Source organism: Coccinella septempunctata, chromosome 2, assembly GCF_907165205.1.
Source record: "Coccinella septempunctata chromosome 2, icCocSept1.1, whole genome shotgun sequence".
Classification (NCBI taxonomy): Eukaryota; Metazoa; Arthropoda; class Insecta; order Coleoptera; family Coccinellidae; genus Coccinella; species Coccinella septempunctata.
The window spans coordinates 15084531-15100472 of NC_058190.1; the positions used below are offsets into that span (position 1 = coordinate 15084531).

At 35.0% G+C, this 15942-nt stretch overlaps 1 protein-coding gene across 3 annotated transcripts; it reads right to left on the reverse strand.

Moving 5' to 3' along the window:
* Positions 1 to 378: 378 nt before the first annotated feature.
* Positions 379 to 14997, reverse strand: LOC123306433 (phosphatidylinositol N-acetylglucosaminyltransferase subunit H-like). Of its 3 annotated transcripts, XR_006536911.1 has the most exons (5): positions 14621 to 14997; positions 14440 to 14564; positions 14280 to 14351; positions 13099 to 13235; positions 379 to 1094 (listed from the first exon to the last, which is right to left on the reverse strand). XR_006536911.1 is itself a non-coding variant. In XM_044888429.1 (4 exons), the coding sequence occupies exons 1-4, from the start codon at positions 14898 to 14900 to the stop codon at positions 1035 to 1037; spliced, it is 537 nt and encodes a 178-aa protein (XP_044744364.1). In that variant the 5' UTR covers positions 14901 to 14995; the 3' UTR covers positions 379 to 1034. The 3 variants fall into 3 exon arrangements, 2 of the variants coding, with proteins under 2 accessions (XP_044744364.1, XP_044744365.1); XM_044888429.1 differs by lacking the exon at positions 13099 to 13235 and having other exon boundaries at positions 14621 to 14995; XM_044888430.1 differs by lacking the exons at positions 13099 to 13235; positions 14280 to 14351.
* Between the last annotated feature and the right edge of the window lie 945 nt (positions 14998 to 15942).

Sequence of the window (15942 nt, forward strand, 5' to 3'; positions counted from 1 at the left end):
TCAACATGGTTCACGTTGTTCTGGTGTCTTCCATGTAAAGGTTTGCCAGCCAGTTTCTGCATCTTGCTGTCTGCAGACTGTTCGACGATTTCTATGTGATCCTGTTGCAGCTTTAATGGAGTAGAATCATTAGCATCACACACTATTCGATGGAATTCTGAGGAAACAGAAGTGGCAACTTCGTGACGATATTAACGACGTTGGCCAACCTCACTCCGTTCTAGTTACAAAAACTTTAGAAAATTATTTCATGGCCCACCAAGTGCTTTTTTAAAAGTGAATGGAGTATAGATATGTTTGAGCAGTTAATGGTTAAACACCCTGTATACATAATGTTATAAAGTATGGGGTAAAGTAATAGTATTTATAAAAAGATGCTTTAATATCTGAAAGAATTTATTATTACAATAATACAAAATATATCCAGCATTTTATATCATTTCGCCAAAAAAAGTATCCATTCATCATATGCGCTATATCATTGTATTTCATTTACAAACTTTCATAATATTTGCAGTAAATTATGTGGTTATCAGTACCAGAGAGAGAAAAGAAAAAACAATGTTTTATCGCTCCTTTCAGACCGCGAAAAAATTTGGCAAAAAAATGACATTCTGCGTGTTATCCGTCTGTTCTTTTAACTGCAGGCCCCAGATTATTATCAGTTTACGTTACGATACTTATTCTTTTGAAATGAACGTTCATAGCAACATACAGAATAATTTCTCAAGAACAAGTAATTAAAATGTTCTAAACTAAATATTCTAATTTTCTAAACCTTCTAAATATGCCGATGCGATGCTTTTTTGGCGAAATGTATATTAGTGTATATTGAAAGTTTCTTTAATTAAGTATCCCGATGTTATTATCTTAAACAAATCTTATTTTCTACAATCGTAACATTTCATTTTTTTCAGACAAAAGATGATGGATTAAGTTGCCAGCTGCTTGAACAGATGAGAATAATGATAATATTGGCGGAAAAAAAGAAATGTCAGATCTCTAGGATAATTGATGCCATTTGAACTTCATCCTTAATTTTTCGAAAGCTCGTTATACAAAAACTTGAGACAATCAATCCGTGGCTTAGCACCCTGAAATAAAAATTGTAATATTCTATTCAGAAATTATAAACAAGCATTATTATTATAGAAGTATTGATTATTTTTTTCTATGAATGTAAAAAAGGTTTTCTCAACAAGAGCCTTCAATGAAAAATATTAACAGATATCAACTACCCTGCACCATTTGAATAAAAAATGGCTTTAGGTTAAATTTGAAATGTTGTAAATTTTGACCACCCTGGCAAAAGTTTCCATGGGCATGAAAGGTATATTACTAGTTTTCTAGATACAAGGGTCAAATGTGAAAAATTTTCAACTATGTATATCAAAAATTAGCAAAATGCATATGTATTGTGTGAACACGATTACTCAACGGTTGTGCAATGTCACGATGATCTTTTATCTATAATAATTTTTCGTTTTCTGGTGTTCTATAATAATGAATTTTCTGTTCAGATAGGGATAAGATCTGAAACACATCACATTCTCTGATGTTGAGAACGTCGCAGTCGTTTCGTTTACATATATAGGGTCAGTAAAAAAGATACAGTCTAAGTTTGTTAGGAAAACGCTTTTTTTTCGACCTGCATTTCGATAAATTAATTTTTAATATTATACAGGGTGTCCCGGATCTAGTTTGCCTTCCTTTTGAACAATGAGAGCCGCTAGCTTTTGTTTTATTTCACCTCTTACTTATCCATCACTTTATAGTTTATTCTTGCTAATTAAACAACTTAAGAATGAATGATTGTTAAAGATACATCCATGAGTTACGCTTCAGAAAACTGATGTTTTCGATCGAATGAAAACTGAAAATAACATTCAATAATATATATTCAATCAATTAAATTCATAAGGATTCAAAATTAACTCTGCTATGAATAGGATGTTAAATATCGACACGAGAGAAAAAATTATTGTCACTAGCAAGAAAAAAAAGTCCTTGGCAACCTGGATGGTGCCATGCAAATTAATTAGCGAATTGAAAAAATGAATCTCGCATTTCACGCAGATATCGAAGAAATCATGAAATTCATCGTACAGGGTGATTTCGTGAACTTTTAAGAACTGCCCAAATTTATTTGATACGGTCCTGCAAATCAAATGACATTTGATTGCACTCTTCTGGAACCTGATCTTAAATCCAAATTTCGGATGAATCGGTGACTCCGTTCAGGAGGTAGAGTGGTTTTAAATTCCATTCCAATTTGGAAAACACCCTGTAAATCATAATCTAGAACCAGAGACAGAACAGAGAGATTGTCTCTGCTAGAACTTCTAAATGTACTACATACATAGATATGGGGGTTTTTCGTGATCCTCTAGGCAGGGCCGCCGTCAGAACAGTCACCCTGCCGGGGCGGCATATCAGTTAATAAAACGAGTTTTTCACACAAAATCGAAAAGACGAACATTATTAATTATTAGAGTGAAATCAAAAAGGCGGCTTTTCGCGCTTAGTTGCCAAACAATTCACATATGTTCTCAAAGTAACGAATAAAAACGCATTTCAACCAGAAACAAGGGGAATTCCGCCAGATGGAGAACGATCAAAGATGCCGATTTCTACTCACAAATAACAAAGTCAGCCTGCAAATATCTCCACTTTCACTTACTGTCCCTTTTCTTGAATTATTGCTCTGTATCCAGTCGGTTTCTTTGATAAACGTCACGGACTGTACAGTTTTTGGGATTTGGGACCGTCTTCCAGGATAATTATAGGATATATATAGGATATATCTCTTTATCTGTAGATTTTTTTTCTTATCGTTTTTTTAGATTCAACATTTACTAAGGCATATCAAATTATAAAAAAGACTCATCTCTAAATATCTACATTTTGAACATGTTCTACGTTATTCCATAAAGAATAATGTACTTAAACTTAATATAGTCACAGCAGGGTGGCAAAATATCATTTTGTGGGCGCGGTAAAATTTTATTTTGCCGAGGTGGCAAAATGTCTGGCGACGCCCCTGCCTCTAGGTATTCTCTATCTCACATTTAAATGTTTCCCATCTTATCCGGGACACTCTGTATATGTTTTGGGAAGTCGGAAATGTTGAGATCGATACCAGTATTGGGACTAGGACTAGGTTTTATTCTTACCCATATCTCCTCCTTCTATAGTTGCTGATTATTGAATTTTCTTGACTAATTTCTTAGTGAAAACCTCAAAATCTCGTTCGAAAATTATTGCGTGGTGAAGAATTGTGGATCAAATGAAATGGATTAACTTTTTCACATTTCTAAGGAAAATGTAAATGTAACTATTAAAATAAAACTTGAAATGCGACTCGGTCATTCATTGGTTTTTATTTTCAGTGCTGCGAAGTGGACTAAATTTTCAGGGCGAAAAGACAATGACTAATGACTTCAGCAAATACTACTCAATGACTTCAGCAAATACTACTCAATGACTTCAGCAAATACTACTCACTACGAAGTGCAATGAACATTTTACTGCAAGTCAATTGAGAATTGGTTAATCAATTGTTGTATGCAATAAGCATCCCATGCATGAAGGACCCATTTAGGGGAAATTATGACCTTCATACATCCATTCAATGATTCTCAATTGCAACTACTTCAATATATTCAGAAATTCAATGGTTTTATTGATTTAAATTTGGGAATGGAATGACTGTCAAATTGTTGATTGGACAGTCAAAGCTTTATGAAACCGGCCGTGTTTTGTTCATTCATGAATCAATTTGTATATTGTATCATAAAGAAATCATGAAGAAAATATACTGACTGCCTAACATACAGTCCTGTATACCTCTGTAACAAATTTGTCCATACCTGACGGGCAACAAACAACAAATTTTAAAAACGGGACCCCGTATATTTGAGAAAACTCGAAAACGGCCAGATTCTGACCAAAATCAATAACGGCCGGTTTCATAATCAAACCTAAAGTCGCTTTAATTTTAAAGCTTCCTTTAACCGTACTCAGGCCCGGATCTACGATTTTTTCTGACCGGGGCAAAAATTCATGATGGCGCTCCCCTCCCCCCCTCTAAGGTTCTTAGGAAACATCTAATGGCATATTCGTCATCGATTTCAACCTGAGTTATTTTTTTCACTGATACGAGATCGTTGATTACGAATATGCAATTAAATTTTTCCTAAGATATTATAAGTATTTTGGGAAAAAAATCACTCTTATTTTTTTCCCATTGTTCTATTTAAAGATATTTTTTCCAAATTACTCATCTTTGGAAAAATCTAATTGCATATTCGTAAAACACCCAGCAAACACAATTGCATATCATCAACGTATCATACATATTGCAACGTTCCGTGTTACATAGCAAAGTTCCGTACACGATCTATCCGTTATCGTTCCAACGAGAGCTCTATGTCCGCCTTTCGCTATGTATACTGTAACGAAACTGCAATATTACATGTTCGGTACACATATGGGTACTTTGTACCTTACATGCTATGTGCAAAGGATGATAGCTCTGGTACAGAACATCTGATACCAATTTGAAATATAACCTCAATAAATACAAGGACATCCAAAATTTAATGGATCGCCATATTTGATGAAATACGTACTTATTTTGGGCAAAAACTGTACCAGAACGATAATTTATTGTTACACCTGATTGATTGTCAGTATTCATATATGAGACTTCTTTAGTAACCTATGTCTACGATCCGTGGTTGTCTCCCGCACCGACCTAAAATTCCTTCTCATTCCGGGCTCGAACCTGCTTACTTTTCGACATCTTGTGTTCCTGAGTGGTCCCTCCAACCTATCTAGCTATGGAAACATGTGACTTTTCATATAAGTGCACCATATTAATTGTATGGAATTAAAATTGCTTCTTTTATCAATGCGGAAACCAAATAATTCTCAAAACTCGAACTAAAATCGCATTCTTTATGTTTTAAAAAATAACTCGAGTATTTGCTTTTCATTTGTCACACAAAATCATCAGATATACAAAATATTGTATCTCTGACGAATGGAATCAGGGTTACTATCCTTGCAAATACATATTATAAATAATAAATTTGTCATACTGATGCATGAATGTGAACATTCAGCCTAATCACACAACCCTTCTTTTTCCTCCGAACGTCAATAATTGAGGTTATGAAAGTTGAGTTATCAAAGTTCATAATGCGCCTATTTTGGCGGATTCTATCCGCTAGTAGTAAAAAATTGAATAAAACAGTTTCGATAACAGCTACTTTCAGTACTGATGTTTGTACTTTTTCACGATTCAATAAATCATACCGTAAGTTTCATTGTCGGGATGACAGCTGAAAAATTAGGTATATGTTATGTGTATACTCTCATATCGTAATAATATGTATTTAATGCTCTGATTGCTACATAAAATTAACAGAACATTTGAATGAAAATTGTGCATTTATAAATTAATATACCATATACATAACATTCTCATTCAAAATGATACATATCATAGATAATACGAAATTGATATACCATATACTTTTCATGAAAAACATAACAAATTAATGTATATGATACATAAATATTATATTATGTTTGATATGTATCACGTGAAATGAGAACGTTATGTATATGGAATATTTATTTATAAATCCACAGTTGTGTTTCAAATGTTCTGTTTATGTTATGTAGCACCCTTATGCATGTAACATGTTGGTTTGCTGGGCAACGACCTCGTATTAGTAGAAAAAATGATACGGGTTGAAATCGTTCGAAAAATAAAAAAATTTGTATTTAGAAGAATGTCGTTTGCAATCCGCGCTTGCCTATCGTTTTTACCCGCGCTTTATGAACGAAATTATTCCGAACACAAATTGATTTTTATAGCTACCGTATATTGACCGAGGTCATTTTTCTTATTAATTCGAGGTCGTAGATCACGAATATGCAATTAGATTTTTTGTAGGATCAGTATTTCGAGAAATAAATCACTTTTAGTGTACAATTTCGAAAAAATTGGTCAACTTTGAGGAGCTGTAGCAGCCAGAAAAAAGGCACTAGTCATATGCTGATTTTTTGGTGATAGATTGGTCCTTTGCCAATATAAAAAACCACACTTCATTCATCTACCGCGAACAGTTTAGATTTTATGATTTTTTCCGCGAAGGTCCAAAATTTCCGATTTTCCATCGACCATAACTTGAAAAATATATTTTTTTTAATATCCGCTTGCATATTCGTATTCTAAGCCCTCGAATTAGTGTACAGTATGAATTTGGTTTGGATCGGAGACCAAAAATATTTTTCAAAAAATCGCAATGGGAAATTTTAAAAATTTTCGATCTCTGCGATTTCCACCAAAATTGGTGTATTTACTAAATCGAGGGCGTAGATTACGAATATGCAAACAGAGTTTTGCTGAAAGGATTAGTTTTTAAGTTATGGTCCATAGAATATCGGAAATTTTGGCCCTTAGTTCCAGATGAGATGGGGATGGGTCGGTAATTCCCAAGGCAAAGAAATGACTGGCTCTATGCTCGCGACACATTGTAGACATATCCGATTTCTTAACCTATTTCACCCAAGTGTGGCGCAAAGATAATAGAGTTAGGTTAGGTTAACTAACTCTATAATCTTTGGTGTGGCGGTCATTCGTAGATGACTGAATAATATGCAGTTAATTGATCCCTCATTGATTATAAAGATTTTTGGCATAGTGATGGTTTATCATGTTACCACTCTATAGTTTCTATTTTAGCACTAGGGAATCAATTTTTTCCGAGAAAATAAAAAAAAATTTAACCTCTGGTTGATTTTGGCGCCCCATTAAGCTGGCGCCTGGGGCAAGCGCCCCGCTTGCCCCCCCCCCTAGATCCGGGCCTGACGTACTAAAAATGACAGTAAAGGAAGCTTTAAGCTTAAAGTGACGTTAAATTCGATTATGAAACTGGACGTAAAGAAAGCTTTAAGCTTAAAGTGACTTTAACTTTGATTATGAAACTGGACGTAATAAGCTTCAGATGGGCACAAAAGTGCAAAATTTCTTATTGATAGATGCAAAATTGCAAACTATATGTAGGTAGCGTGCGCATAGCAATTTTTTTGAAAATTTCGAATAAACGTTTTTTCGATTCCCATCAAAATCTCAGAATCACTTATTTAGCGGGAAATCCATATTAAATTTTTTTACATTTGGGATCTTATGGAGGTACAACTAATGCTAGCTAGATGTGAATCCTTACTATCCTTATAAATGTGAAAGTGTCGGTTTGTTTGTTTGTCTTTACATAACTCCGGAACCAGATGCCTGATTTGGATGGAAATTTCACTGTACACTAGATTTTCGTGTAAAATTCATTTCCATATAATGAAGAGGGGACAAAAATATCGCTTTTTCATGAACAAGTCGTGAATGAAGCCGTTGATTTCAGGCTATTATGGCCGACGCTGGGTAAACGATTGCAATTTTGTAGAGTTCGAAAAGTTCCATGAGAAAGTCCGCAAAGGCATATATCTAACTTCCGAGAATAACCCACGATAACATTTTTAATCCAATCCAAACTAATGTTCCATTTGAAAAGAGCTCCTAAAAGGCGCATGGAATGAATTAATATAAAAATGGATGTGAATTTAGAGACTCTGGTGAATTCATTCTCATAAATGTGCGGCATTTATTCCTCATGAAAAATACTCTGTACAACATAGTTTTCCGAGATATAACAAGTTGTAGAAATGCGAACTAGCTACTTCGCGATCATTTAGATTTCGAATAGGATCGTGATAACGTCAACATAGTATTGTAGAGTTCAGGAAGGAATTATATAAGGCTTTCTAGCATCATGGATCTGTATAATCGTACCCCTATTTTTGAACAACCCTGTATAACAAAATAATATCAATTAAGTTCGATCGTCTTTGTTCTTCCCGACTAACTTATCCCTGTTATAAAGCTTGAAACGAAAAATTATAATGGATATATCCATTACAATTTTTACGATTATGCAGATCCACGATGCTTAGAAGCCTAATAAAATTCCTTGCTGAATGATGACCCGATGACCAGGACATTGTACAATCGTACAGTCGCCATATATTCACACAATACATTTAGCCCAAGCTCATAGAAAATTGAGGGAAAAAGTAATTCTTAGAAGTGTGTGGTTGGTAGCAAAGTTTAGTATGAATTATAAGTAATTTCATATATATAAAACGAAGTCGGTGAAAGTTCCGAAACAGGGGTGAGTGGTTGTTTTTAGGGGTGAAAAACGATTTTCATCATTTGCGGCTACACTACATTCCCCCCCATCGAAAAACTTTGTTGCAACATCTATTACTTTTTATGTAGAGAAACTGATTTTCCGGTTTCAATATTCTTTTTGCAACAAATACATATATATGTATTGATTCAAATAAAAATCTCTGGAAATATAGATTTCCCTGTTTTTGAATAAGCAGTTAGACTCGTTATAGAATGGCCAACTGTCGTCCACTTTATATCTGGTGTTCACGTCAGATCGCTTGGCTGACTTATAGCGTTTTCTATTGGTAAAACTAGTGCAGTGCGAGTGCATATTTTGATGTCACTACAATCATTACAATGCATCTGAAGCTAAAGGGTGTTTCAAATTACGCGTTTTTTTTAAGAGTAAATAAAACACATAATTTGCATTAATTTTCGAAAACATTTAATAGGTAATTGAAGTATCATTTATGACATTTATGTACCAAAAATAATATCTGACAAATGGCCTCCTCTTGCAGCTCTACAGACGTCCACTCTTTTGTTAACATTTTCAATGATATTTTGACATAATGGAGGCTCTATATCACAAATGACACGAATAATTTCATCCTTTAGTTCAGGAATTGATTGTGGATTATTCTTATAGACCTGGCTTTCCACATAACCCCAAAGAAAATAGTCCAACGGTATCAAATCAATTGTGTCATTTGCAAAATGAGGTGTAGCGCCATCCTGTTGAAAGCAAATGTCCTCTAGATCAATATTTATTGATTCAGGCAACAAAAATTCGATTATCACCGAATCGGTCTCTTGAAATTTTTTAATAATTCGACCAACAGTGCTTTCAGATGGACGATTATGTAAACCATAAAATTCAAATAAAAACACTTTTCACAGTACGCTGATTTTCATAAAATAATTTAACAATTTGAACGCGTTGTTGTATCGTGTACGAAGCCATTTTTATAAATGTCATACATCACACTTTTTAAATGTCAAAATACCCAGACGAATTCAGTGCGCCATCTATATTTTATTTATTCTTAAAAAAAACCGCGCAATTTGAAACACCCTTTAGTTTTACCACCGAAATTCGCTATAATAGCAAATTTCAAGATATCCTAATTCACATTTGATGTTCTGTGATCCAGTGCAGCACTAGTTTTACCAATAGAAAACGCTATTAGATTACCTTACCACCAATCGGCAAATCAGACCACGTAGCGTTGAAGTACATAAATATATAATGTTCAATTTTTCCACACACCCACGATAATAAAAACTCTTGTATCTAGGGAATTTGTAAACTACGATAATCTAGGAAGTGGATTGGTGTTGGAGTTTTCTCCTATTTCTAAGAATACACAAACTCGTACAAACACTTCCTTCCCATTAAAGCCTTTGATCAATAACTTTTTTCAATCTACTAAGGAAAGAAATCGGAAAGGAAAGGTGATGATACGAATGGAAGATCGCCAACTCCAAGAATCCAAAACAGTTCTACAAATACGTTAGATTATGGGCCTGTTCCGATATTGCTGGTTTTACTGGCCAGTAATCGAATAACAATAGAACTCGAACGACTGGGCCAATAGGCATCTTCTCTGAAATACTGATAGTACTGTTCAGGAATATCGGAACAGACGGTATACCTTACTGGTAAAATCTGTGGTGATTCGAAAATACTAAACAAAAAATACTGACTGAGTACAATTTCCTGCTTTTTGATGTTTACACCACCAGTCTATCATTTCTTACAGGTAAAGTTTAAGAGACCGCAACACATCAGGATGGAAGCATGACAGGTGAGGAGGTGGAGGTTGCCGAGATTATTGAGCACGATAATTTTTTGCCTTAGGCCGTTCAACCAACCATGAAAGGCAATTCACTGAGCACTGACGATTTTGAGGACCACTTGCTTTATAAAAAACTAGCTGACCCGGCAAACCTAGATTTGCCATTTAAATTATTTCTAGGGTAGATAATAATAACTAACTCATCGTGATTGCTCGATTGGTCGTAAGAAAAAGGAATGCCTTTTTTTCTGTTCTGTACAATTTTTTTTGGGAATATTTTGTTATATAAACCTTGCCCTAACAATAATAAACACAACAAAAAAAGAATTGTCCAATTTGGTGCGATCGTTTGAACAATAAAGCATTTTGAAGTAAACCATAGATCCTCTTTTATTAATATAGATGATTAGTTGTCCTAGATGTTTCCAAGTCAGCAAGAATAGACAGCATTTCCGCTAAATTGCTTAAAACCTGTGCAAGACAGCTTGCAAATCCGTTGTCAATTTTTATGAACTAATCTTTAGAAACAGGAGAATGACCTAAAATTTGGAAAACGGATTATGTAAAAGCTACCTCTCAGGGTGATACATAAAGTGAAGGCAATTACAGATCTATGAGATACAAGATTATTTTTCCTCTAACAATATTATACCACAACAGCAATGGTTTCATGTGAGGGAAATCGGTTGTCACAAATATATATATTTTGTTGCCTCTCGCATTGGACTAGGATGGTCAATCGAGCGCGGGAGATGTTCGTTGTATATTTGGATTTCCGCAGTACTTTCGACAAGTTTGCCCGAAGACGACTTCTTCATAAGCTTCGACACATTATTGCCCGCGGTGGACTGTAACGATAGATTTCCTCATCTATATCTGAGTGTGAGTACAGCGGGAAGGTTGGTTCAACATCTAGTAGCAGCAAACTAGTTCTGAGTGGAGTACCACAGAGCTCTGTGGTGGGCCTTTATTATTTCTGGCCTACATCTAAGGACCGGCTCTTTCCCCTTAATTTGTAGAAGTATGTTGTTCTCCATATTGCGCCGACCAACACCTGCAGTGATCTCGGAGTGCTGGTAGTGAATTCAAAACTATCGTGGAGTAATCATATCTGATTACTGATTGCTGGGTGTGTTGGACGGACTAACCCAAACCTGCCACCGCGACCAACGGTCTATTGTAGCACACAAGCATGCTCAAAGAGCTAAATCTCTCCCTCTAGTCCCATCCTACCCAAAAAGGAGATGATGTCGGAGGGGGAGTGATTCTTGAGTTCCTCTAGGATCATCTTCGGAGAGCCGAAAACTCCGAGTCTGACCCTGTCTGCCGCCGGGCAGTCACAGAGGATATGCTCAATTGTTTCGTCTTCCTCTAAGCAGAGTCTGCAGAGTGGGTCATTGACGATGCTGAATTTTTGAGGTGGGCTCTGAGTCTGCAGTGTCCTGTAAAAACCGCTATTATGGATCTCAGATTAGTTCTAGAAAATTCTAGCCAGCGACTGGTGTATGGGCGGGGGCACTGAAATAGCCCTATGCGAGTGACGCAATCCAGGACGGTTGCGCCAGTGCTCCAGGACCTTTTGCCTTATCCAGCTGTTGTTTCGGTCCCTGATTAAGGAATTAGGAATTCCTATACTGGGTTCCGGGCCAATAAGCGTTGATGTCGCGCCTTTTCTGGCCAGAGCATCCGATACATCGTTGCCACTGAAGCCAGAGTGTCCAGGTATCCAAATCAGTTGCAGTCTGTTTGAACTTCCCAATTTGGTGAGTTTAGATCTGCATTCAAATACCTGTGCCGAGTTGCATTTGTCTGCCGCGAGAGATTTGATCGCAGCTTGACTATCCGTAAGGATAGTCATCATATCACCAACCAGATGAGGAACGTGAAAGGTAAAACCTTTCAAAGATCTTATCTGGCCACACTGTACAGGCTTGTATAAGTCGTATGTGCGCCCAACTCTCGTTTTTGCGAATAGTGTTTGATATCCTGAAGGCCGTACAACGTAGAGCAACTCTCCCTTTCGGTCGTGGTCGCCCCTGTTACGAAGAACGTCTTCGCCTGATGAAAATTCCTTAGCCTTATTACAACGTACAACCTTCACGACAACTGACGACGTTCGTCTTAAGGGGCACGAGTTGAAAATAGCTAGAGAGGTTCACATGCACCTGCCGAATAGAGTATTTCACCAATGGAATGTATTGCCTAAGGCAGTGGTCATTTCGTGAAATGTCAATATATCCAAGACTAAACTGGACTTGTTTTTGCGAGAATGAAATTTACTTCCTTCATTTTTTTTTCATGTCGATTATTCTGAGCATTTTTGTTAAGGGGACGTAGTACATAGATCAAGACGATCGACATTGGTTGCTTTACGGATGCTACCGCAAATACAAAAATGTGTCGCATCTTTGAGCAATAGCCTGAATTACGTACTGTTGAAAAGTAGAAATTACCACGTGAGAGGTAATATTAGGAATATTGAATAATTTTCAGATATTCCTGAATTTCAGCGTAATTTTGGCATATATCGGTATAAAAATCTTTGCAATATATGAAGAATTGAATCGCCGATGTCACCCAGTCGCTATTTTTATCGTAATGTCACAGATAACAGAATCATACGTAATGTGTCGAAAAACGTCGAAAAATGATTATGCAAACAAGTTTTATGGACACTAAAGTTCAAGTTTTTTTTTTCATAAAAAAACAACTAAATTGGAAAAAAAAGAGACGGGGTGACATCAAGACGTCCTTTAACTTTAATTAAAAAAAATCAAGACTTCACGTAAGAAATTGAAAGCGTAAATTAGCAAATTCCGTTTTTGAATGGAGATTCTTGAGGTATTACTTCCCAGTTCCCCTCAATGAGTTTTATAGAATTTTCTTTGCTCTTATCATAAGTAATAATAATAATAATAATTTGAAATGAAACATGCATTTTTGTATTTTTCACTAGTCATAATTGATAAAAAAGGCGAATCTTCAAACCAAAAATTTGGTTGGAAAAAATCATTTTTCCCCATTAAAAGCGACCATATCTCTTCATTAATATTAATTCACCTATACATATAAACATTCCAACCAACCACATGCTGCTGAGAATTTTTCTTCTATTTGGATTTTCAAATTCAGTTTGACCCTGGACAATGGTCATTTTGTCAATTCTCGTAATTGTTGGAAATTTTTTGAGACCATTACTACAATAATATTAAAAAATGAATTTAAATTTAATCTTCTAAACCATCAATTCAATGGATAAATTTCACAACAATTTAATTCTATTCTTATAGTCAAGGTTTATTCTTTGCCTTTTATATGAAACATTTCATTCAATGGTAGAGCAATTAGGTAGAGCGCCCTTGCTGCAATCATTTCATGACAAGTGTTGTAACAAAACTGTTTTCGTGGTCGCAGGTGCATTGCAGATTTGAGTGAACAAGAAGACAATATAAATTTCATTAGAAACTGAATTACGTAATTTTCGCAGATATTTAGTCAATAATCATGTAATAAATTTAGAATTTCTATTAAGGCCGCATCAATTCAATTATATAAATTTTGCAAGAAGTGGAGAAGTACACAGAACTTTATAATCATATGTATATAAATGATAGTTTGATGTCTTGAATAATTAACGACATGCAGACAAATATTGAATTTTGGAAAAAACATATGAAATCTGTGGAAATACTTTCCCAACATTGTATATGGAATCATCATGTCTCCTCAGTAGCTCAGTGGCTAAAGCCTCTGACTGACAATGCTATGTTCAAGGCCTGCTCAGCGAGGTGCTTTTTCTAGAATTCAATAATTGTCTGAATGCTGTTAATTTTTCCGTTTATAATTATAAGCTACCAAAGAAGGAGCATGGCAAGAAAATTGGCACTCAAGTGAATATATCAGATATGCAAATTTCTATAATCCAATGTAGGTACTAATGACTTTTATTGAATGACCTACCTACACAATATTTTGATTTGGAAATTATTTCTAAGTAAAATAGATTTCAAGGTGTTATCATTTACATGGGACTAAGAATTTAACCTGATTCAAAAAACGAAAGCACTGCTTGAATAAATAAATCAACCCATCTACAATCAGTATCATGGGTAAGTGGACAAAATTTGCAACATGGTAGTAAAATTATTTCAGAGTGAAACTGGTTTACAACCCTTGTCACAAAACAGTTGTACTGTGGGTGCTCGACCTTAATGCAAGTATTTTCAATACTGTTTACTCACTATAAATAAGGGAATTAGCTTATCACCATTTAATCCTTTGGTTAAAATCGTCAATAAATATACGATTTTTTGCTGGAAAAAGTAGAATAGATTGTAACAGAATATTAACCAACCAACAATATTTTAAAGGATAAGCTTTTGTAAATCAGTTTCCTGATACCTTGTATATTACTTCATTGATGAAAATATTTTGTACTCTTTCAAATGGAATGAACGTGGATTTTTGGCCCATTATATATTTAGTGCTTAATTGATATCCCAATGGATTGATAGCTATGAGAGCCTCTAAAAATTATAAATCAAAAATAATCTTGACTTCAATAAGATTGTTATTGACAAACCTTCAGTTATGCTACCCAATTTCATATACATACATACGACTAAAACACTCACTATAATACTGAACAGGATGGTACCTATGAGATCAATTTTGAAACTGAAGGCATTCAAAATTATGCCCAATGTAAAAACTATTGAATATAGGCGAATATCTGAATGTTTTTTCAGTGAAACAATCATTAAATTATCCTGTTTCATTAGGGAGAGATATATTACTTGTCCGTAGATATTTAAATATTTTCTTCGAATATTGCATTTTTTCAATTTATCGTTTTCATCCATCTCCTTAGCATTCTAAATTATTCATAATTTATTTATGTGATATCCACGATAAGAAGCTGAACAGCACAGAACACGAATATGAACAGTGAACACAGACTTTGCTGAACATAACCAAAGAGGAACATAACCAAAGATTATAGAGGAGCGACTAGAAAGAGCATTGAAATCCAACGTTGCCATGCCGTGCGAAATGTAAATTCACGAATGACATTTATGTCATAAGATATTGGCGCTGCATTCGCTATAATCAGCTGTTCCCCAAACAAAAGATTAGTGGTTTTTGTTTATCAAAATGTGAAAATCAAACCAATTCATCAACTGAAAGCTCTTTCGTTAATTCTTGGCTGTATTGTAAGTATTATTCATCTTTTGGTTATATTTTGAGGAGTAAAAGATTAAGGTTAGTAACTGTTTGTTTTTAAAAATTTTTCAGATCTGGCAAAATGTTTTTCGAATTTTCAAATATTCACATGCAACACCCGATAGTGGAGGTATTCTAGAGGGTGAGCAAGTGTTATATGCCAACCATCTGATTTTATGTGGAAAGAAAGCAGTTACAAATGATACAATAAACATTCTCTCTCAGGACTCAACAAACATCGAATCTGCAAGGACAACCCCATCAAATTGAGGGAATGTTATCTATAGTTGATGATCTGAGGATTGGAAAGATGAAATAGACATACAAAGCAGGTTTGTCTGGAATGTCCAAGCATATTTCAGCACTGCTCCTGTACTGTACGAGGTTGTATTTACTACAAAACAAGTTATTGTGCCCTTGCAGAGTCTCTCTGTTAAAAGTGAAATAATATTCAAATTATGTGTTATGTTTACATACTTTGACGTCTATCAAGCTCACTGTGCTGTCAATGTCAATCAAAAATTGCGCACAATGTGGCAACTAGAAACAGCATTGAAATCCAACGTTGCCACAATGTGCGCAATTTTTGATTGACATTGACAGCACAGAGATCTTGATAGAAGTCAAACTATGTAAACATAACACATAATTTTTTATTTCAGCACCAGGAGCTTCACATAA